The 20,299-nt window shown below is 57.2% G+C and overlaps 2 protein-coding genes across 4 annotated transcripts in view; one reads left to right on the plus strand and one right to left on the minus strand.

Annotated features, from left to right (window-relative positions):
- SMCR8 (SMCR8-C9orf72 complex subunit) lies at nucleotides 1-13,310 on the plus strand. Its single transcript, XM_026521132.4, has 2 exons — nucleotides 1-3,011; nucleotides 8,354-13,310. Exons 1-2 carry the CDS (start codon nucleotides 664-666, stop codon nucleotides 8,805-8,807), a joined length of 2,802 nt encoding a protein of 933 aa, XP_026376917.2. The 5' UTR covers nucleotides 1-663; the 3' UTR covers nucleotides 8,808-13,310.
- SHMT1 (serine hydroxymethyltransferase 1) overlaps nucleotides 13,126-20,299 on the minus strand; it is a 24,349-nt gene continuing 17,175 nt past the window's right edge. For all 3 annotated transcript variants that reach the window (XM_026521134.4, XM_026521133.4, XM_026521136.4), the window contains exons 7-12: nucleotides 19,594-19,806; nucleotides 18,119-18,235; nucleotides 16,782-16,904; nucleotides 15,404-15,520; nucleotides 14,733-14,843; nucleotides 13,126-14,175 (exon numbers count right to left, since the gene is read on the minus strand). In XM_026521134.4, the coding sequence (XP_026376919.2) occupies nucleotides 14,003-14,175; nucleotides 14,733-14,843; nucleotides 15,404-15,520; nucleotides 16,782-16,904; nucleotides 18,119-18,235; nucleotides 19,594-19,806 (854 nt within the window). In that variant the 3' untranslated portion in view covers nucleotides 13,126-14,002. The remainder of the gene's footprint in view (nucleotides 14,176-14,732; nucleotides 14,844-15,403; nucleotides 15,521-16,781; nucleotides 16,905-18,118; nucleotides 18,236-19,593; nucleotides 19,807-20,299) is intronic.

A 20,299-nucleotide genomic window follows, 5' to 3' on the forward strand; every position in this document is an offset into this window, starting at 1 on the left:
CTTCGCTTCCTGACAGTGGTTGGTAAGTTGATTCGTCCTTGGGAGAGGCCGCCGGACAGTTCTGTCCAAACCTGTCACTAGCTCACAATCTTTTTCTGTCCCGTTCGGAAATCTACGAGGGCGCTTCCGGGTCACGCGGCGCAGACACCGCGAGTCATGTGACACCAAGATGGCGGCGCCGCGGTAGCTGGCTCCGGGTTGTGGCGTCCGAGGAGCCGCGACGGTTTCTGCCCTCGGGCCGTGGGGGCGGCAACGCTCGACTGGCCCCTGCGAGGCCCGTAGCCCCGCGTTAGGCACCGGTTCAGGGCTGGGCTGTTGCTGTCGCGGTGGGTTCGGGGGAGTGCCGGTGACCTCGCTGCAGGTGTTCTGCGCCGGACGCTGTCGCCCGAGGAGAAGGAGGAGGAAGAGGAGGACACCCGGCCTATCGGGTCTTCTGGACCTTCGGAGTCCATGGGCCTGTGAAGGCTTTGGAGGAGCTATACCTCTGAGGGGACTGTGGGAGTTTGAGTCTTCGGGTGTGTGAGGGGCAGCCTAGTACCCCTGAGGGCGCAAAGAAGACCGCAGGGACTTTACTTCCTCTTCCAGAGGCCGGGCTAACCTGCGTTGGTTACCCCCTCATTCTTTCTCACTTCCTCTCAATGTTCTCTCCATATATCTGGAAATATGATCAGCGCCCCTGACGTGGTCGCCTTCACCAAAGAGGAGGAGTACGAGGAGGAACCTTACAATGAGCCCGCCTTGCCCGAGGAGTACTCGGTGCCACTCTTCCCCTTCTCCAGCCAGGGAGCCAACCCGTGGTCCAAACTGTCCGGGGCCAAGTTCTCTCGGGACTTCATCCTTATCTCCGAGTTCTCCGAGCAGGTGGGACCCCAACCCTTGCTGACCATCCCCAATGACACCAAAGTTTTTGGTACTTTCGATCTCAATTACTTCTCCTTGCGGATCATGTCTGTGGATTACCAGGCGTCCTTTGTGGGCCATCCCCCTGGTTCTGCCTACCCCAAGCTGAACTTTGTGGAGGACTCCAAGGTGGTGCTGGGAGACTCCAAGGAGGGAGCCTTTGCATATGTGCACCACCTTACCCTGTACGACCTGGAGGCCCGGGGCTTTGTAAGACCTTTCTGCATGGCTTATATCTCAGCAGACCAGCACAAAATCATGCAGCAGTTTCAGGAGCTCTCAGCTGAATTTTCCAAAGCTTCTGAGTGCTTGAAGACAGGCAACAGGAAGGCATTTGCAGGAGAACTTGAAAAAAAACTGAAAGACTTGGATTACACCAGGACAGTGCTGCACACGGAAACGGAGATCCAGAAGAAGGCCAATGACAAAGGCTTTTACTCATCTCAGGCAATTGAGAAAGCCAATGAACTGGCTAGTGTAGAGAAGTCCATCATTGAACATCAAGACCTGCTGAAGCAGATCCGCTCGTACCCTCATCGGAAGTTGAAGGGGTCTGCTTTGTGTTGTGGGGAGACGGAGCACACCCAGGATCAGACCAGCCAGGCGGCCACTACCTCTAACCCTGATGAGTCTGCTGACACAGACCTTTATACCTGCAGACCTGCTTATACCCCGAAGCTCATCAAAGCAAAGTCCACCAAGTGTTTTGACAAGAAGTTGAAGACCTTGGAAGAGCTCTGTGACACTGAGTATTTCACCCAGACCCTGGCTCAGCTCAGCCACATAGAGCACATGTTCAGAGGAGACCTGTGCTACCTCCTGACCAGCCAGATTGACAGAGCACTTCTAAAACAACAGCATATAACAAACTTCCTCTTCGAAGATTTTGTGGAGGTGGCAGAGAAACAAGAGAGCGCACCCCCGAAGCCCGGTCCAGGCAGACCGCCTTCCAGGTCTCTGGAAGAATGTCCGATTCCTCAAGTGTTAATTAGCGTTGGTTCTTACAAGTCCAGTGTGGAGTCTGTGCCGATCAAGATGGAGCAGGAACTTGGAGATGAGGAGTACAAGGAAGCCGACGTGGCAGAAATGAGCAGTTTTGACCCCCAGGAGAACTTGGACTACCTGGATATGGATATGAAAGGGAGCATCAGCAGTGGTGAAAGCATCGAGGTTCTGGGCACGGAGAAGTCCACCGCTGTGCTGCCTAAGTCTGACAGCCAGGCCAGCCTCACGGTGCCACTGAGCCCCCAGGTGGTCCGGAGCAAAGCAGTCAGCCACAGGACCATCAGCGAGGACAGTATCGAAGTCCTCAGCACCTGCCCCTCGGAGGCCCTCATCCCTGAGGATTTCAAGGCCAGCTACCCAAGTGCCATTAACGAAGAAGAATCCTACGCAGATGATAGTGAGGGAGCCATCCACTTCCAGGCAAGCGTCAGCGCGCCAGAGCTGGGTGAGGCAGAGGAGGGTGGCTTAGAAACCCCCCCGTCACAGATAGACTCCTCCTGCTGCATTGGGAAGGAGAGCGACAGTCTGCGGGTGCCCCTCTCCACTCCAGCCCACACCCCCTCGGACCAGGACGGAGTAGTGAGCATCCCTCCGCAGCGCTACAGGCAGAAGGACCAGGGGTTCCATGTGGACTTTGCGGTGGAAAATGCCGGCCCTTTGCGAGACAGCAGTTCCGAAGGCTTCCCTGCTGATGAGCTGGACCCAAGCCGCCTGCTGGCGAGCCGGGATGTCAGTAAGACCAGCCTGGACAACTACTCGGACAGTGCCAGCAACATGAGCAGTCTAGCCTCCACCAGCTCAGACAGGACTCCCCCCTCGGCTCATCCCACCGGCCCCTCTTCCGAGAGGCATAAAAAGAGGGCTGGCCAGAACGCCTTAAAATTCATCCGTCAGTACCCCTTTGCCCACCCGGCCATCTACTCCCTGCTCAGCGGGAGGACACTTGTGGTCCTGGGGGAGGACGAGGCCATAGTGAGGAAGCTGGTGACGGCGCTGTCCATCTTTGTCCCCAACCACAGCCGTTACGCCAAACCGGTGAAGCACTGGGTCTCCTCTCCTTTGCATATCACGGATTTTCAGAGGTGGAAGCTTATCGGCCTGCAGAGGTAACTGGTTATCCGTGGTGGGGAAGGGCCCCGTCCCGTTAGAGATGAGGCTTCAGACGTACATCCCTCTGGGGGAGATGCACAGGTCCGTGTGGTGGGCCCAGCATTGGGCGACCTGGCTTCCAGACTGGGCCCCCAGCACCCCTCACTCTGTAACTTTTGGCATATCATTCCCTTTCTTTGGCCTTCTGTTTCCTTGTCCCTCTCATGAGGGTTTGCCATTCCGAAGTGGTCGCCGACCCCGGTCTGTGACCTGCCGTGTCAGAATTATTTAGGAGAGTTTTTTAGATCAGGGAGTTCTGGGTCCCACCCCGCAGAGATTCTGGTTCAGTTGGTCTGGGCTAAGACTTGGAGTTTATCTGGCGTACAGGAAGGTTTGGGGAACAACTGAGCTTCTAGATCTCAGGTTCTCGCTTATTCTCAAATTCACGCTATGGTGTAAATGACTGAGGAGAGATCGGCTTCTGAGAAAGGGCTGTGGCGGTCCTAGAAGGTGGCAGCCATCACTGGTGACAGGGACATCAGGGGGCTCCAGTGGCTTTTACTCCACTGTCCTATTTGCCCAAGAAGGCTGTCTTCATAAGGAAACACAAGAGCCAATTCCTCCTTTCCCTGTTTGAATGCTTTCTATTTCATTTTTCCACAATACTACCGCGTTGTCGTAGACTCATTTTCTTTTTCCCAGATACTGCGTGGCAAGTTGTCCGGCCCAAGGGTCTCTTTCCTTCGGGGTATGCACGGTGTTTGGTTTCCTCATTGCCTTCTCTGCACCCCACTTGACACATCTGTAAAACAGAGGTGCTGACACAGCCAGTCTGTGCTTCCCGGGCCACATGGGAAGAGAAGGAATTTCTGCGTGCTGCAATCAGCAGCTGTTTGTTCCAGTTTTCCAACTGTCCTTTTGCATCGGCCCCCAGTATCAGTGAGGTCCCTGTCCCCCGAATCGCCTTCTGTTTGCCCCTCTTGCAGAAGTCTCCCGACCCTCGCTCTAACCCTTGCTGCGTTACGCTTTCCCCGGGGTCGTGGTGGTGGCATTTAAGCAAGTGGCGCCTCCACGTCCTGCCTTGGCTCACTGGCCATGCTGGCGGGTGCTGGGGTACCATCTGGAGGTACCTGGGCAAGTTCACTGCCCTGGAAGAATTCATAGTTGAGGAGAGGAGACGGGTGGCAGGGAGGAGAGTTCCAGCAGCGGGTGCGTCGTGTGTTCTAAGAAAACATGTTAAGTGGGCAGCTGAGCGATGTGTGGGAAGTGAGGGAGAGGGGCGCCTGGGGGAGGCTTGGGGTCTTTGGCTTGAGGCACCAGGAGGGCGAGCTTGCCAGTGTGGGGGAAGAGTGATGACACGGGGACTTGGTGTGACCTGGCCCAGCCCCTTCCTCGGGCCGCACAGGAGACCACCGAGCGGGGTCCTTGCTTATGGATGCAGAGTCAGGCTCGGGAGTGAGAGGCTGCACCAGGCGCCCTTGCAGACTTTGTCCTTCCTCCCAGGATCCGGTCCCTCTGCGGATGCCAGCTCTGTGCTCGGGTGTAATCCGGCTGCCCCAGCAAGGCAAGGGCCTTTCAGGGATTGCTTTTGCCCCTGATCTTGGTGGAAGAACGGGTCCATGTCCCTTGCAGACACATGTCTCTTCTCCGAGTCACTCCCTTAGCCCCAACTCTTGACCTTTTCCCCTTTTTCTCCCCCAAAGATGGAGAATCTAAAAGACTACATCAGTCTGTTGTCAGCTGCCTTATCCAAGACCAGGCACAGGACAGTCTTGCCCTTCCTGGAGGCTTTCCCTGAAGTTCCCTCCTTAGAATGTGCCAGGATGGCAAAAGAAGTTCATCTCTTACACCAGCTCTGTTCCGTTGGGTATCTGGCTAGAGTGTGGCATGAAGGATTCTGAGGCCTAGGCAGGGCTGCCCTGGGAAGCCTGCTGTGATCAGTTCATGAAGTCTGGGGGTGCAAGAGAGGGTAGGGCCTCCCTGAGGTGGAAGAGAAGGTGGGAGGTGGTCTGAGTCCCGGGCCGGCCCTACCAGTAGTCACCCACTGAGGCCACCTGAACAAGTCACTCCTCCACTCGAGGCTTTGTTTCCTCCTGACAAAATGAGAGGGTTGGATCCCTGAAAGATCATTTGCCAAGTATTTATAGAGGACTGTGACATGCTAGCCACCCGGGCCACTGCCAGACTCAAGGTGAGTCAGCCGTGGTCATCCCCGTGACAGGACAGGCACGGTCTTCAAGGGGGTCCCTCCCGCCGGTCCCAGCTCTGCCACCACACTGTCAGCTTGACCTCTGAAGCCGTTTCCATCTGCAGACGGCGCTGCCAAGACCTGTCTCGTGAGAGCGGGTGTGGAGAGGCCCACCACGTCTGGTCTGTGTCTGATGAGTGTGAGTGTGTCTCTAATAACCTGGCAGGGACGCATACAGACTCCAGGGAGGCAGGCCGAGGCAGCAGACGCTGAGTGTGGCCCTCTGCAGCCTGGCTTTAGATCCGTTAAGCATCCCTCTGTGAAGGCGGGACGCCCATCGGAAGTGACAGACGAGAGCAGAATTGCAAATAGCCCCGAGTGGGGAAGTGTCTCCCATTGCTCACCTTCTCCAGCCTTCTGGGCGTGCACAGATGTTGGGGATTGGCAAGATCTGCCTCCAGAGGGTCTTGCTCTGGTGTGAGATACAGTGGGCGGGGGGTTGGAGGCCTTGCACCCTAGGGGGCGTGTCACTGGAGTGGGGACCGGATTTGCCACAGCTCTCCCAAAGAAATCCTGGGAGGTGAGCAGCAGACACGATCTGAACGCATCCTGAGATGAAAAGCCATGGAGTCGTGGCCCGGGGCGGGTAGGGAGGGGCGCAGTGGGTGCTATGACTTCGGGTACTGACGCTTCCACTATCGGCCATGTGGATCTGGACCAGTCCTGTCCTCTGTCTCTCATTCATTCGACAAAGCTTGTCCAACACGCGTGTGAGCGGGGCTTCCGGGGCTCAGTGTGTGGAACTGCAGGAAAGGGTCACCTCCAGAAAGAACGTACCGCCCGGTGCTGTGCTTGCCCTTTGAAGTGCTCAGAGCTGTGGGTATCGGCGGTGAGTCACCCCAGCAGGCAGAACCCGTGCTGAAGCTGGGAGGCAGGAGGAGGCCCATCTGACGATCGGCTTTAAAGAGTAGTAGTAGAAGACGGGCCTTTGTATGGCCGTGAGCTTCCTGCTGGGGGGTGGGGGCAGCTCCGCTCTAGAGGGGGTTGATTCCTTGTGCTGGGTTAACCTGGAATCTGTGAGCTGTGACCCAGGAGAGCCTCTCCCCACGCAGGTGCTTTGACTCCAGCTAAAACCAGCCTGATGATGAACTGTTTTTAAACTCTCTCACCCCCACAGCTGCCAGTTTCGGTGGCCCTTGGTTTTCCCCCTCAAGTAGGCCTTCTGCCTGGAGATGCTCGTGAGTCGGATCCATTGCTTGTGGGTACGAGATGGGCAGATAATCGTGTTGGTTTCCCATTATTTCAAATCAAAATGAAGGATAATTGTATGGCTTGCCGAGTCGCAGGAACAAGCCCCAGACAGAGCTCGGTACTGATGGGAGGAAGTGCCAGTTGGGGCGTCGGAGGCTCTGGTCGAGTCCCGGCTCAGCCAGTTTGTAGCCAGGGGACCTTGTGTGAGCCACGGCCCCTCGCTGGGCCTCGGTGGTTGTGTCTGCCCGGAGCCTCCCCCCGGCATTGGCACGGACTGTAAGGAGTCTAAGACAGGTGTGCGAGGTGAAGCACGGGGCCCAGAGGTGTGGGCTCGCCTCTTTCCGTGCTGCCTCGCCCCCTGGTGAGGAGCTTTGTGGGGAAACACGTGGAGGAGGCGTTAGAGCAGTATCTTCTAACGATGTGTGGGGCGCCAGCGCTCCCTGGGAACGGCCGGGCCTGAGGCAGGCTGTTCAGCAGGACGGGTGACTGGAATGGAGGGGCAGGACGACGGGGTGAGGCCTGGCTTTGCTGCCGCGGCAGGACCTCGGGCGGCTGGATGTGCCCAGCTCGAGGAGGCATTTGGCTTATGGACTGGGCCCCTCCCGGGGTGGGGCTGGGGGGCAGGGGTGCCTTGGGAGCTGCCTGAGCACATTGGTACTGTGACTGAGGAGACCCATGTCCCCGAGAAGCCAGTCAGCCACCTGCAGGCCCTGCTTCCTCATTGCCCATGTGATGGGGGCCACAGCCCATTCTTCTCATGGTTTCCAGGACCCACGGCACGTGTGGCTCTGTTTTCTCGTCTCTGTGACCCTGCTCTTGTGTGGTCCGGATGCTGTCCCAGGTTCTCGGAGCCCACCTTTGTTGTAAGGCCCAGCTCTGAGGCTGTTCCTCCAGAACCTTCCTGGCCCCAGGCCCCCCTCCCTCACTTGGGGTGCTGTGTGCGTGTCTTCTTCCCAGCCCGACCAGGCTCGCTCCTCACTGCCTCTTCCGCCCCCAGGTCACCGCCTGGGCATATAGTAGGTGCTGTTAACTGTACAAGGACATGACGACACCCAGGAAGGAGAAAACATCATGAGATTGCCTTGGTCCCCCAAGTGCCCGTCAGTCCTCTTACACAACAGCTGAGGCCCAACACACGCTCTAAATTCCAGACGTGTGTCGGTCTGTGAAATCTCTGGTCAGCCTGACGTTTGCCAGGCTGCAAGGCCGGCAGATGCCGGCTGCTCTGGGAAGACCGATCTGGAGGGTTTCAAAGAGCTGCTTACTAGGGCGGGTCACCCTGACCCCTTCCCTCGTTGAGCAAGGCCCGCCTGCCTCTGCTGTGCGGGCACGGTAGTGGGCAGTGGGCCAGGAGGCCAAATCCGCTCGTCCCGGTCCGCAGCAGCTCCGTGCGGCAGGAGAGCTCGGTGCCAGGCTGACAAGACTGAGGGCCAGGCGCTATCGTAGACACGACCACTTTTGTCTCTGCAGTGACTGCGTGAGGCAGGACCGGTTATCTCTGTCTTACAGATGGGGATCAGAAGGGTTAAGGAGCTTGGCCGAGGTCGCACAGCAGAACAGCAGAGAAGCAGAGGAGGGGGTCAGGGGCGGCCGGATCGGGTTTGAGCTGGCAGAGGGGCAAGTGCACACGGGAGGGAAGGGTGTTCCGGGCAGGGCATGCAGGCCCGTGATTTTGAGCACTGGCCTGGCTGCGAGAAAGTCATTGTGGAGGTAACAGGTGGGGCCTCCGATGCCAGCGGGAAGGGGGTCACGCGGGGCCCTCGGGCCGCGCCCAGGCACTTGACCTTGCTCCCGAGGGTGGTGAGGAGCCCTTTGAAGCGATCACGATCAGAGCGGCCTCCCAGAAAGAGCGGGGGAGCCGCCCCGGGACAGGAGGCCCCACCCCAAGCCTCCGTCCTCACGCAGGCCCATGTGTTTCAGAGTGGCAGCCCCAGCCGGCGCCGGCTCCCTGCACGCCCTGAGCCGCTACAGCCGCTACACCAGCGTCCTGGACCTGGACAACAAAGCCCTCCGCTGCCCGCTCTACAGAGGCGCCCTGGTGCCCCGGCTGGCCGACCACCGCACCCAGATCAAGCGGGGCAGCACGTACTACCTGCATGTCCAGAGCACGCTCGCCCAGCTCTGCTCCAAGGCCTTCCTCTACACCTTCTGCCACCACCTGCACCTGCCCGCCCACGACAAGGAGACCGAGGAGGTGGTTGCCGGCCGCCAGGCCAGCTTCCTGAAGCTGACGCTGGGCCTGGTGAACGAAGACGTTAAAGTGGTCCAGTACCTGGCCGAGCTGCTGAAGCTGCGTTACGTGCAGGACACGCCCGGGACCGGCCACCCCATGCTCAGGTTCGACTATGTGCCCAGCTTCTTGTACAAGATCTGAGGTCCGCCCAGCCGCTGTGACCGAGACCTGTGACTCCGGGTACGGGGAGGGGAGGGGTTGGCGTGAGCGAGCGGTCCTCTGAGCTGTTGAGACTAATGGTGTCATCAGGGGAGGGAACCCGAGGGGACAGCCCTGGCTCCCGGGTGGTGTCGGGCGGTCTGGGAGGTGGACTTGGGTGGAGGCGGGCGCCTGGCTCTCCACCGGCATCAGTAAGGATGGTGACAGGCCGCGCTCCCAGGTGAGGAGTGGCCCCTGGGGTCGGGAGGGGGCCTCTTGGCTTCGTGAGGACTGGCAGGCGGGCCAGGAGAGAGCCAGCACTCTCTCGATGGGGTGGGATGCGGGGCAGAAAGGCGAAGTGCAGACGGGAGGGGCACTCTGGCACGGTCGGCTCCCAGACACTCGGGCGGCAGGATCAAGGGAAGCACCCCCTTCATTGGAGCGCTTTAGTGGGAAACAGGACGATAGAACATCCGTTGCCTCATTCAGGTCCCGGCTGGGGTCCTTCACTCGGGTCCCCTAGAGCCCGTCATCCCGGGGGAGGCCCCTGAATGAGTGAGGTGGAGGGAGGCAGCTCTGTCTCAGCTGGGTGGTGGCAGACGCAGAAGCTTCTGGGCCCCGAGGCTGCAGGGAGAGCGAGCAGCACCCTGTCTGGTCCTGGCTTCCTCCCTAGGCACGGAAATGCCTGTGCGTGGGCTTTGCAGCTGCTTCCCCTGGGGCAGCGGCAGTGGCTAGAGTTAGTCGCTTGTCCCTGCTTGGGAGTGAGAACCACTGTGGCAGCTGGAGAGCCCGGGAGATGGGCGGGGCCACGAGGCCATCAGCACTGTGCGAGGGGTGAGGAGCCAGCAGGCCTCTGGGGCCCGGCCCGCCAGCCTTTCTGGCTTAGTGAGTCCACGCCGTCCCCTTGGGGAAGGTCTGCAGGCATGATGGGACTCGGCCAAGGTCACCCCCCCCCTCCGTCCTCCACCTGCAGCAAACCTTTGCAACCACTTCACTACCTCTTGCAGGGTCTCGTGGGCACGGTGCCAGCGGGGTTCTGCTCAGCTGGCTGGTCTGGGGAGGCAGCCGAGCTGGTGAGAACCCTGGAGGACCAGGAAGGAGGAAAGCCTCCTTGTGTGGCTGTCTTTGTGGATCTGGCCCATGTGGGCCTCACCCCTGCTCACTCCTGCCCTCACGCCGTCCCCTCAAATACATGCACCTCACTGCTGCTCACTTCCACCCCACGCAGGCCCCCCGAATATGGTTACCTCACCGTTGCTCGCTCCTGCCCCGCGCAGGTTCTCCAGGTCCACTCACCTCCCAGCAGCTCCCTCCCGGCCCCGTGAGCCTCCCGTCAGGGAAGGAGACAATCCCTGCTTCACCCACCGTGACCTCCCCGATGCTCCGTACATAGTTGCCGTTGGTTTGTCGACGGACGGTTTCTTGCAACCTTGACATTTTTATACTTTTTTTTTTATGGCTGCTTTTTTTCCTCCAAGTAGGGAGAACTCTTAGTATGACTGCTTTTTAACGCGTTCCAAGACAGTTGTGACACGACAGACCCTGACAGCCACAGCGCGGCCGCTCCTGAGCACGCTCCGGGGCGCACCGCAGAGGTCACGTAGGGGGGCAGTAGCGGCACCTCACTCCCGCGGCCCTTTCCTTGCCTGGCTCGTCTGCGCGCACGAGGGTACGGCCCGCTGGCTCCTGGCCGTCGGCTCCTGGTCGGGGCCCGCAGTCCTGGCATAGGGCGTGTGATTTTGCTTCTGAGGCTGTGACTGAGAAGGAACCTTCTGTGGCAGATGGTCCGTCTACGTCTCATGGGTTTTCTTTGTACCTGTGCCCGTTGCATATGTTCACACACACGAGTCGCCGGGAACGTCTTGGCAGCTTCGAAATGCAAAGCGTGTGTTTGCACGTGGGGAAGGCTGCGTAGGAAGCCCGTTTCTCTCCGTGGGCTCCCCCTGCGTTGCTGCGTCCAGTGTCCCTCGTGTTCAAGATGCTGCTTTGTTTGCTAACTGGGTGGCTTGCCGCTGTCTACTTACGCCTCTGGGGACATGACCTTACAACATTTTATCTCCACGGCGCGGGAAGGTCTCTGGGGTCCGTATGACAAGATTGAAAGTGATCACCGGCACCGCCATTGCTTTTCATTCCCGTTTCACACCATCGTGGACTCTACAGTTTAACCGTGCTGTCACCTGGGAAACTGATCAAGGCAGAAGGTCAGCCATACGTGGCCTTCCAGAAGCTAAAGCCATCGCTACCATGGTCTGAAGTCGATGTCACTTTGGAGGGGGTTTGCATGGAAGCTCTGTCTCAGGGATGGTTCTGAGGGCCCCGGGATTCTAAGGCCAGGGACCAGGCGGGTGTGAACAGAACAGGTGTGTCTCATCCTGGGGCCGGCCTCAGAAAGAGTGAATGAGGAAGGAGTGTCTCCCTTGAGTCGTTCTTTCATGGCTTCACGGACCAGTAGGTAGACTCCAGGTTTTAAAGTTTGGTTAAAGTCTAACTTTTCATTGTGGCAGTTTCAGAGGATTGCCGGATGCCAAGTGTGTTTCTTTCCAGAGGGACTGCAGAGTGGTCCTGGGACAAAGCCAGTTCGGGCAGGCACTTGAGGCCGTGGAGCTGCCCTTCCCAGACCCCGTCCACTTTGGAGAACTGGAACCCACTAGAAGTCCCCCACCTGTAAACCTTAAGGTGTGGGGAGCCCTATGTAGTGGGACTGATCTCTTTAAGAGTTTTCGTTTGAGGTTTGTTTCAAATAAAACATTTTAAAAACACTTTGCAAAAAATAGAGGACATTTGTGCCTCTTATTACTTTGTCAGTCCTGACTCACTTTGAAGGTCCAGGCACCAAAAGTGTATCGGGTTTATATCAACTTCTGATCCACTTCCACTCCCCCTGCCCCCAACCACCCCTTGTTCAGTAGGTCCAGGTTGAGAGCAGGTTGAGCAGGCTAGCGGTCCGGCAGTAGTGATTTCCAGAAGCTCCGTGTGAGGGAGGGGCCAAAGCCTTTGTAGCACCGTGGGCCTCGGGACGCTCCGACCTGAGCTGCTGCCTCACACCTCACCACTTCCCTAGAGATCTTGCTCCTTTAGTGGACTCTCCGTTGGGATTTTAAAAATCAGTGACTTGTCTGTGATTTCCTGCAGTGCTGAAGTTACATGAATTGCACCAGAATTGGGAAATGGACCGTGATCGCCCCCCTGTCATTTCCCATCTAGCTTTTAACTTCTTTGTTGCTATATTCAAGGTATCGTAGGTTTCCATCTCAAACAACAACACAGCCCAGTTCAAATTCTCGGAAGGCCAACAGACTGCACCCCAAGTGCCACAGTTGGTAACACTCAGCTGGTGGGGAGCCCGTCGGCAAGTGTGGACCGCCTTCAGAGGAACTGATCTCCCGCGCCGGCAGTCCGGTGTTACTTCCCATCTCCCTAGAAAGCGCAGAAGAAAGTGCCTTGGTTTGTACTCTGAAGCCAACCAGCCAACCCTCTGGCTTTTCCCCGATACTGGGATAGAAAGTCACAAAACTGGAATCAGAATGCCAAGAAATAGGTATTAACAGACTGCAAAAAGGAGAAAAAGCATCAAATTTCTACTTCTGGCTGGAAAGACAACCAGTGTCAGCTGAAGAGGTCTGAGCACACCAAGCGTTCCTGAGCCTTCAAAGGAGAAAGCTGTGAGCGGTGACCTAATCCGGTCTTATCTTTTAAGGTTTGGTTATGGCCACGGGGAGGAGGAAGGGGGGGCGGAGCGGGCCCTTGGCAGTGAATCAAGCTGCTGTTAGGGAGCCCCAGCTTCCAGGGAGTAATTCTTCAGCTCCAACATGGAGGCCACACAGGGGGTCGGTCTTGGAGATGGCCTTTTGTCTTCAGTTCAGGGAGAAGCCAGGCCCCTGAACCTAAGACTGGCTTCGCAGCCTCACGCTCCCAAAGTGAAGGTGGAGATGTGAGTCCCCACCCGAGCTGGAGTGAATGCCAAGAACGTGCTGGACCTCCGGCCCCAGGGGTGCCCTCCAGGCAGGACCACGGGGCGCCTCGCCCACCGACTGCCCAACGCTGGCTGGCTATACAGGTTGGGTTGAAAAATGCCACCTTTTAAGGCTGCCGTGAAAAGCATAGTCTGTGATGAATTCGTATCTGTTATTTTTGGAAAGCTATTTTATTAACTGCATGTTCCTCCGTCCACACGGGCGAACGCTGAGCCCGCCCGCCACGCGCGCTGCGGCCGTCAAGGCGCGCGCACCCCGGACGCGCGCGTGACCGCGGCTCTTGCGTGTGGCCGCACTGGAGTCTGACCAGAGTAAATGCCAAACATATCGTCTGAGAAGTGTACTTTTTAAGAAATTAATTTATTTGAGTTCAGATATTTTTGAAATATAAAAATTGGTTGTATTTTTTAAAGCTATAATTCTTGTAGACATTCTGTGGTTAAAAAATTGATTGTGCTTATTATTAAAAATGGTCATCTATGTTTTGCACTTCAGCTTTGTGAAAAATAAAGTTTCTCTGGGAAGGTGCCATTTGGTTTCCTGATTACAGGAGGGGGTGGTTATCTGGCACAGGGCAGGAAACACCCCCCCCCCCCAGCTGGTTCTCACACCTGATGGGCCCTGGCACCCCCCAGGGGTGTGGGGTGAAGGAGACCATTTCCATGACGTTCTGAGCTGCCGTGGAGAAACTCCGCCCATACCAGGTGGCACCTTGTATAGAACTCACCGGAAGCTTCAGAATTTCCCTCCTCAGTTGTGACAGCCCTAAGTCAGTCTTCCTTTGCGGCCCTCCGCGTGACAGGATATTAAGGGGTGGCTGGCGGCAGCTCCGAACTTGGGTGGTTGTCATCGCAGAGTGTGGGGGAGGCCCAGTAACTCAGAGAAGGGCGAGTACACCTCCTGGGGTCTTTCCAGTCTGCCCTGGACTCAGTCTAAGTATTTCATTTGTCCAGAAAAACCGTTTATACAGCTAAGAGAAGGGATCAAATTTAAACGTCCTGATAACCTGTCCCAGAATTACTCACAATGGATCTTAAAAACACATTTTGATTCATGAAGGAGGTAATTTGAGGAGAGTCCAAAAAGGAACCCCCTCAGAGAGCATGAAGAAGTTGACGCAGCCGGGTCCTGCGTGGGGCCGCCCTTCCATCTCTGCTCAGAAGGGCACCGCGTCTTCAAGCAAGTGCTTCCCGGGCAGGTGCGTGCGTGCGGGCGGCTCCCCTAGAAGTCAGGCAGTCCAGGCAGAGGGAAGAGAGACGCGAAGCTCTCCACTTCCTCCCTGAGAGCCCTGACGGCCCTTTGGTGCTTCTCGTCCCCTGCCAGTTTCTCTTTGAACTCCTTCAGGGTGGCCTTGGCCCCAACATCGTTCTGAATCTGCAGAGTGAGTTCTATCCCTGTGCCAGCAAGAGACAAAATGAGCCCTCTGTGGGCTGGGGGAGAGCCACAGTTTTGCCCCCATGTACGTACCCCTCCAGAATCCCTTCGTGGCTGTCCCCAGAGCCCAACTACCATCAGCTAGAACTTCGGCCAAAAAAATTGTAACATGGGAGAGGTGTGGAAGGAAAGAGCAGCGAGGATTCTTACCTGGACAGGTGTTCTTCTCACGGGCAATAGAACAGGCTTCTAGAACTGTGCCGTGCTGCGGCTCAGTGGGCCCAAGAGACACCCCTGAGGCTCGGCTGTCAGTGTGCGCCCAGCGGCGGGGGTCTGACAGCCATAGGTGTTCAGGTGGACCTCAGAAATGATACTTGTGTGCCCCCTTCCTTGGGCAGGACGAGTTTACCGACCTCTCACACTACATGGTTTGCTAAGGTGATTTTTGCTATCTCTTGTCCCCCGCACTCCACCTGGACATGCAATGTCCATCAGCGGCTGGGTCTCAACTGCTCGGTCCCAGTCAGAAACTCCATACACGGATCGGAGTGGCCGACCTCCAAACATTTATCCTTACCTCTGTGAATAAAGTGGGCTACTTTCTGGAACTCTTTTTCCAAAAGTCCTCGGGATGTCAGTGCTGGCGTCCCCAGACGCAGTCCGCTGGGCCGCAATGCGCTTTTGTCACCTTCAAGATAAACAGGCTCTGTCCCTGGGCCGTACCCAACAACTCACCACTAACTGCTGTGCATTTAAGACACTTGGTCAAAAAAAGCGGCCTGTGGATGCCGGCTGTTTCTAGGAAGCAGAACACTGCTGATTGAAATGCCAGAGGTAGGAACGAAGGCATAGGGAGACAGCAGCGCCTCTTGGCCACTGTACTGAAACAGTAAGGAGGTTGCTCTCCGTGGCATGGCCCTTGCTCTCCAAAGCGAAGCTAGCATCTCTCTGTGTCAGATGTATCACCCACATTCTTCTTACAACTCCCTGAGACATCCAGCCTGTTCCAGAGGCCCCCACTTCCTTATCCAAATGCCCGTGGCACCTGCGAGCAGCCCACCTCAGTCCCTCCCTCTCTGTCCCTGGCAGGGTTAGAGCTGTGTCAGAAGGAGCAGGCTAGGAGAGAGCCATGATTTTGCCCCCACTTACGCACCCCTCCAGAATCCCTTCATGTCTCTCCCCAGAGCCAAATTAACCTCAGCTGTAACTTTGGCCAAAAGAAATGTATTTGGCCAAGAGGATCCTTACCTGGACAGGTGTTCTTATTACAGGCAATAGAACAGGCTTCTAGAACCTTCTCAGCCCTTCCACCATCTGTGCCTTTGGAACGGAGATCCACAAGGATCAAATGGTTGTCAGAACCACCTGGAAAACCAAGTTGGACATGTAGGAATAGAGAAAGCCGATTCCATGCCAAGTAAAGGAATCTCTCGCTTCCTAAGGAACAAGGGTAAGACTGAAGGAGGCTCAAGCAGACGAGGTCAGGGAGGTGAGCACTCCCCCCATGTGTCCCGGAAGGCTTTAATCCCCTGCTAAACAAAAGATGCCCCAGAGCCGAAGGGCTGAAAGAAAGGACAGTAGCTTACAAAGGGCACAGGCCAGGGGAACCACCAGTGGCTTTCCCAGTCCACGCTGCCCACTGCTGTGACCCAGCACCTGGTGTCGGCCAACGGCCTGGCAACTTGTCTGGGGAGCGACCGCTTGTTCAGTGCCACTGGGAGCTCCCGCTGGCTCTGACAAATCACTCGGGAGTCCCCCGTGTGTCTCTGAAATCCATCTGCAGGGCCCCCTCAAAGATAGCATCAGAGGAGCAGAGAGGGGTCGAATCCACTGAGCGCACGGGTGAGGCCAGGCTCTGCTAGCCTGCCCTGTGTCGGATCCCTAGTCCGGCCAGGTTGACAGTGTTTACACGGTTATCGAAGTGAGGGGCGCCCGGTGGCTCAGTCGTGAAGCGTCTGCCTTTGGCTCAGGTCATGATCCCAGGGTCCTGGGATCGAGCCCCAGGTCTGGCTCCCTGCTCAGTGGGGAGCCTGCTTCTCCCTCTGCCTCTGCCCCTCCCCCCTCCCTTGTGTGTGCTCTCTTCCTCTCTTGCAAAATGAATAAATCTTTAAAAAAGTAATAAAAATAAAGGAAGAGCAATAATCACAAGCCTGTCGTGAAGCTCCAGGAGCGTGCCATCCGTAGCACTGTGCCCGCACCAGGCCCAAAGCAGGTTATCACAAACACCGGCTTACAGTCACCAGTATCTGCTTCCGCCATATGCGCTGTGTCCTCAGAGCAGAGTGAACTAGGGGTGCAGGCAGGCCTGGGAGCTCAGGGAGGTGGAGACTCCTCTCCTGGGACTCCCGTGAGGCCTCGGGCAGTGCCGGGCTGCCGGGACTGCCATGTCCTATCTGTAGCCAGGGAGTCTGGTCCGACTCCTCCCAATGCCAAGTGTGGTTCCCACGCCCGCATCACCTGGGGGCCGGGTGGAAGCCGGACCCCAACCCAGACCTGCCGAGTCAGACCTGCATTGTAACAGGGTGCCTGCGGGACGGGTGTGCACATCCGATGGGTGGCCCCCGGGGGTGAGGCTTAAATGCCACCCCAAGGAGCAGGGGCGCCTCCCCGGGGATCCTCTTGGTACCTGTCACCACTTTGTAGCCCAGCTCCATCAGGGTCTCAGCCAGAACCTGGCAGTTGGCCACCACCTGGCGTTGGTAGAGTCGGAATTCCGGAGTCATAGCTTGCTTCAGGGCCACAGCGACCCCTGGCAGGAGGAGAGATCGGGGTCAGGAAGGTAGGACGGGCCCAGCCAGCAGAGCGGGAGTCAAAGAACACCCCTGTTGCCACTCAGGTCTCCTTGCTCTCCGGTGCCACCCGGGAGGGTAGATTATATTCCTCCCCCCAGATGATATCTATGTTTAACCCTCCAATTGTCTGGCTAACCCTGCAGACCTCTCCTTTTTGAGGAGCACGGGAGTTTCGTGCTAATACGATTACCACAGGGACGCTGTTCTCCCGCGAGGCGGACTTTACAGTCCTTTTGAAGCTCAGTGTGTGGACACAAGAACTCAGCTGGTGCCGAGTTGTGCAAATCTCTCTGACCAGAGGCCAGGAGAGGCGCAGGCCCGTTCTACCTGCGTGGCCAGACTCCTCCGGTCCCTTGTTCAATCGCAAGGGCCGCTAATGGGGGCCCCAAAAGGGAAGGAGAAGGCACGCCCTGCGTGCAGGCACCGAAGCCTCTCGTCGGTGTTGGTGGAAATGACTGGAAAAGGCCCAGAGCGGCTGGAGAGCGGGTGATCTCCTCACGCAAGGGTTGAAGGAACCGCAGACCCGGAGTCTGGAGGCGTAAAAGGGGGACTGGGAAAACACCCCATGGAAATCCGCCCCGTCCTTACGTCTCCCCTCCCCTCCTTGGAAACACCCGTGTTTCTCTGGACAGAGGTCGTACACCTTCTTCCTGGGCTCCTCTACCAAACCGCTTTGTTCCACAGAAGATGCTGGAACGACGGAGATCATCAGCCTGCTGGGTGAGCTCAGTCAGCGGCGCGAGGGGCAGGATGTGGGGACGAGGCAACCTGTCCTCTCAGGGTTTGGACGCTAACCGCTCACCCCCTCTGCTGTCCCGCCTTCTAATTGTTCAATTCCTTCCCTGTTGTTTCTTCCCTGAGCTGGCCTGAGGCAGTTTTGCCCCCGGGCGGCCCTACGCGCCGGGTGGTCATCACTCTGCCCTGTCCCTGCCTGACACCAGTTACCAGTGTCCCTCTTCTTCCTTGTTAGCTCCTGGCGGACAGAGATCTCGCTCTAGTTTCTCCCCAGCCTGCAGGTCCTGGCACGCATTTGGTGGACAGGTGACATGGGCATTAGGCACCACAGAGGAGCGAAGGCAGGAGCAGCACGAGCTCACAGGGCCGCCATCGGTGAGGGTATCCCCCCCAAGTGCCGCCCGAGGGCTCAGGGTTGGCTCTGGTGACATTTTACCAGCAATGGCATGGTTGTGGGGACCGCCCTGCAGGCCCGGGAACACGGCCGAGTTGATAAGCGACTCCAGGTTGTAGAGAGTCTCTTTGCCGGTCTTGGGATCCACGCTGCGCACTCCTGGATGAAGGAAAACAGCAGAATGGAAACATCAGATCAGCCGGGCTGTCCCCTCTGTTTTCTCTGCACCTGGACTCCAACCCAGACTGGCTGCGGGGCGCTAAGCACAAGACTGGCCTTATCCTGGGGGTGAGACCGGGCCCATCGCGGTGCAGAGCCCAGGGGCCCCTTGCTTGCATAGCGGGAGCAGACTACCCTTTGGGAGATGAAATCAAAGCATAGAAATTTCCCTCCACTGAGACTGTAACAAAGACTATGCCTTGGGTGTATTTCCTCAAAGACCTGTGCAAGAGAGCAGTCTTCCAAGATGATTACTTTGAAGGGGAGAAGACTCATTTGTATAATGATATATATTAATTATATAATAATGGCTCTAATGGGGACTAGGATTCCTTTCTGGAAAGAAAGCTAATAATCCGTTGTAGTAACTAATGTTTCTACAGAGCTTCCTGTGAGCCAGGAACCGCTTGAGGCACTTTACGTTAATTAATGAATGCTCCCAACCCTGGTCTGCAGGGACCGGTGCCATTATTCCGAGGCGGCACAGAGAGGCTGGACAGCTGGCCCAGGATCACACAGCGTGGGGGTGGCACACACCAGCACTCCGTGGCAAGAAACAAACATTTCCCAGGCAGGTGGGAACGGCTACCGGCCTCAGGACTGTGGATACAACGGAGAAAACTCCTCGGAGACAACAAGGCACTGAGAAGGCTTGTGGGCACGTGGCTGTGTCCAGCCCTGGCCAGGGGGCCAGGCAAGGAGACTGCAGCAGAGAGAGAGCCAGTCACCAGAGGGCCGGTGTCTCTGCAGGTGCACAGGCATCTATCTGGTCTCACCGTGGGCCAAAGGATCTGATCACTAATCTGGCTTTCCCACGTGTGGGGATCCCAACATAAAGGGAATGCTTAGACGTGTGGGTTGCAGGCATTCAACAGAGGCTTCTCGCTGGAAGGACTACAGTGGTAACTATGGTTTATAGATCAGCGTCTTATGGTTTGATTACCGTGAGTCATCCTCTGCGAGAGGCATGCTGGACCACAGTAAGTTCACCAAAGTAAGGCTGCACCGTGAGGCCTCTGCTAGCCCCTGGCCGGCCACACACATCTTCCATTCTCCTCTTGTGGGGAGGACTAGCTGACCCCCAGCACGATACCCTTCCTTCTTTCCCAGGACCCGGACACCCAAGGAATGAGGCAAGACCTGAGCTTCCTTCCAGGATCTGTTCCGCAGCTCTGCCATTGCCCCCTCCTACGGGACACTTCAAGGGATCCCGGGTTTCCCCAATGGCACATGAGCCCCAGAGGAGAAAGGCCAGCGCCAGCACCCCACCGGTATCCGCCCCCCCCTCCGGAGCGCACCTTTCCTGTAGAAGATCATGCCGGCCCGGCAGCCTCTCAGAGTTTTGTGGGTGGTGGTGGACACCACGTGGCAGTGCTCAAAGGGGGAGGGCACCACACCAGCCGCCACCAGCCCGCTGATGTGCGCCATGTCGGCCAGGAGATACGCCCCGTTGTCGTCCGCGATCTTCCTCAGGCGAGCGTAGTCCAGGTTTCGGGAGTAGCAGCTGGTTCCTGAGACGACAGAGGGGACGCAGTGGAGTCAGAGATTCCCACGGCCAGCTGAGAGTCGCCGGAAGTGCAGACCTGCAAAGCGGCCTCTGGGCAGGCGTATTTGACAGCTTGGAAATTTCTCCCTCCGACATCCCTGAGAACGGAAATGAAAAATAGCCTCCTTTCCCCCCCAAAAAACATCTTGGTGCCAAAAGCAACCACTCTGACCTGTCTCTTCAGGTCAGGTGCCTCTTCACGGTGGCTGGGGCAGTCCCTAACTGTTATTACCTCCGCCAGCTAGTCAGGGGTTAAAGTTTCTAGATGCTTCTCTGAGCACAGCCTCAGCTCTTACTCCACCTAGTATTAACGGTGGCAAACAGATATTTGTCCTGCAAGAAAAGAATATACTTGGACCCCAGGAGGCCAACCGTTCGAGGCCGACACTAGCAGTGAACTAGGGGACAGCTCCACGGCTTCATTTTATGGCCCGGGAGCTGCTGACAAAGACGGTTCC

This window comes from Ursus arctos, unplaced genomic scaffold (assembly GCF_023065955.2).
Source record: "Ursus arctos isolate Adak ecotype North America unplaced genomic scaffold, UrsArc2.0 scaffold_14, whole genome shotgun sequence".
Taxonomy (NCBI): Eukaryota; Metazoa; Chordata; class Mammalia; order Carnivora; family Ursidae; genus Ursus; species Ursus arctos.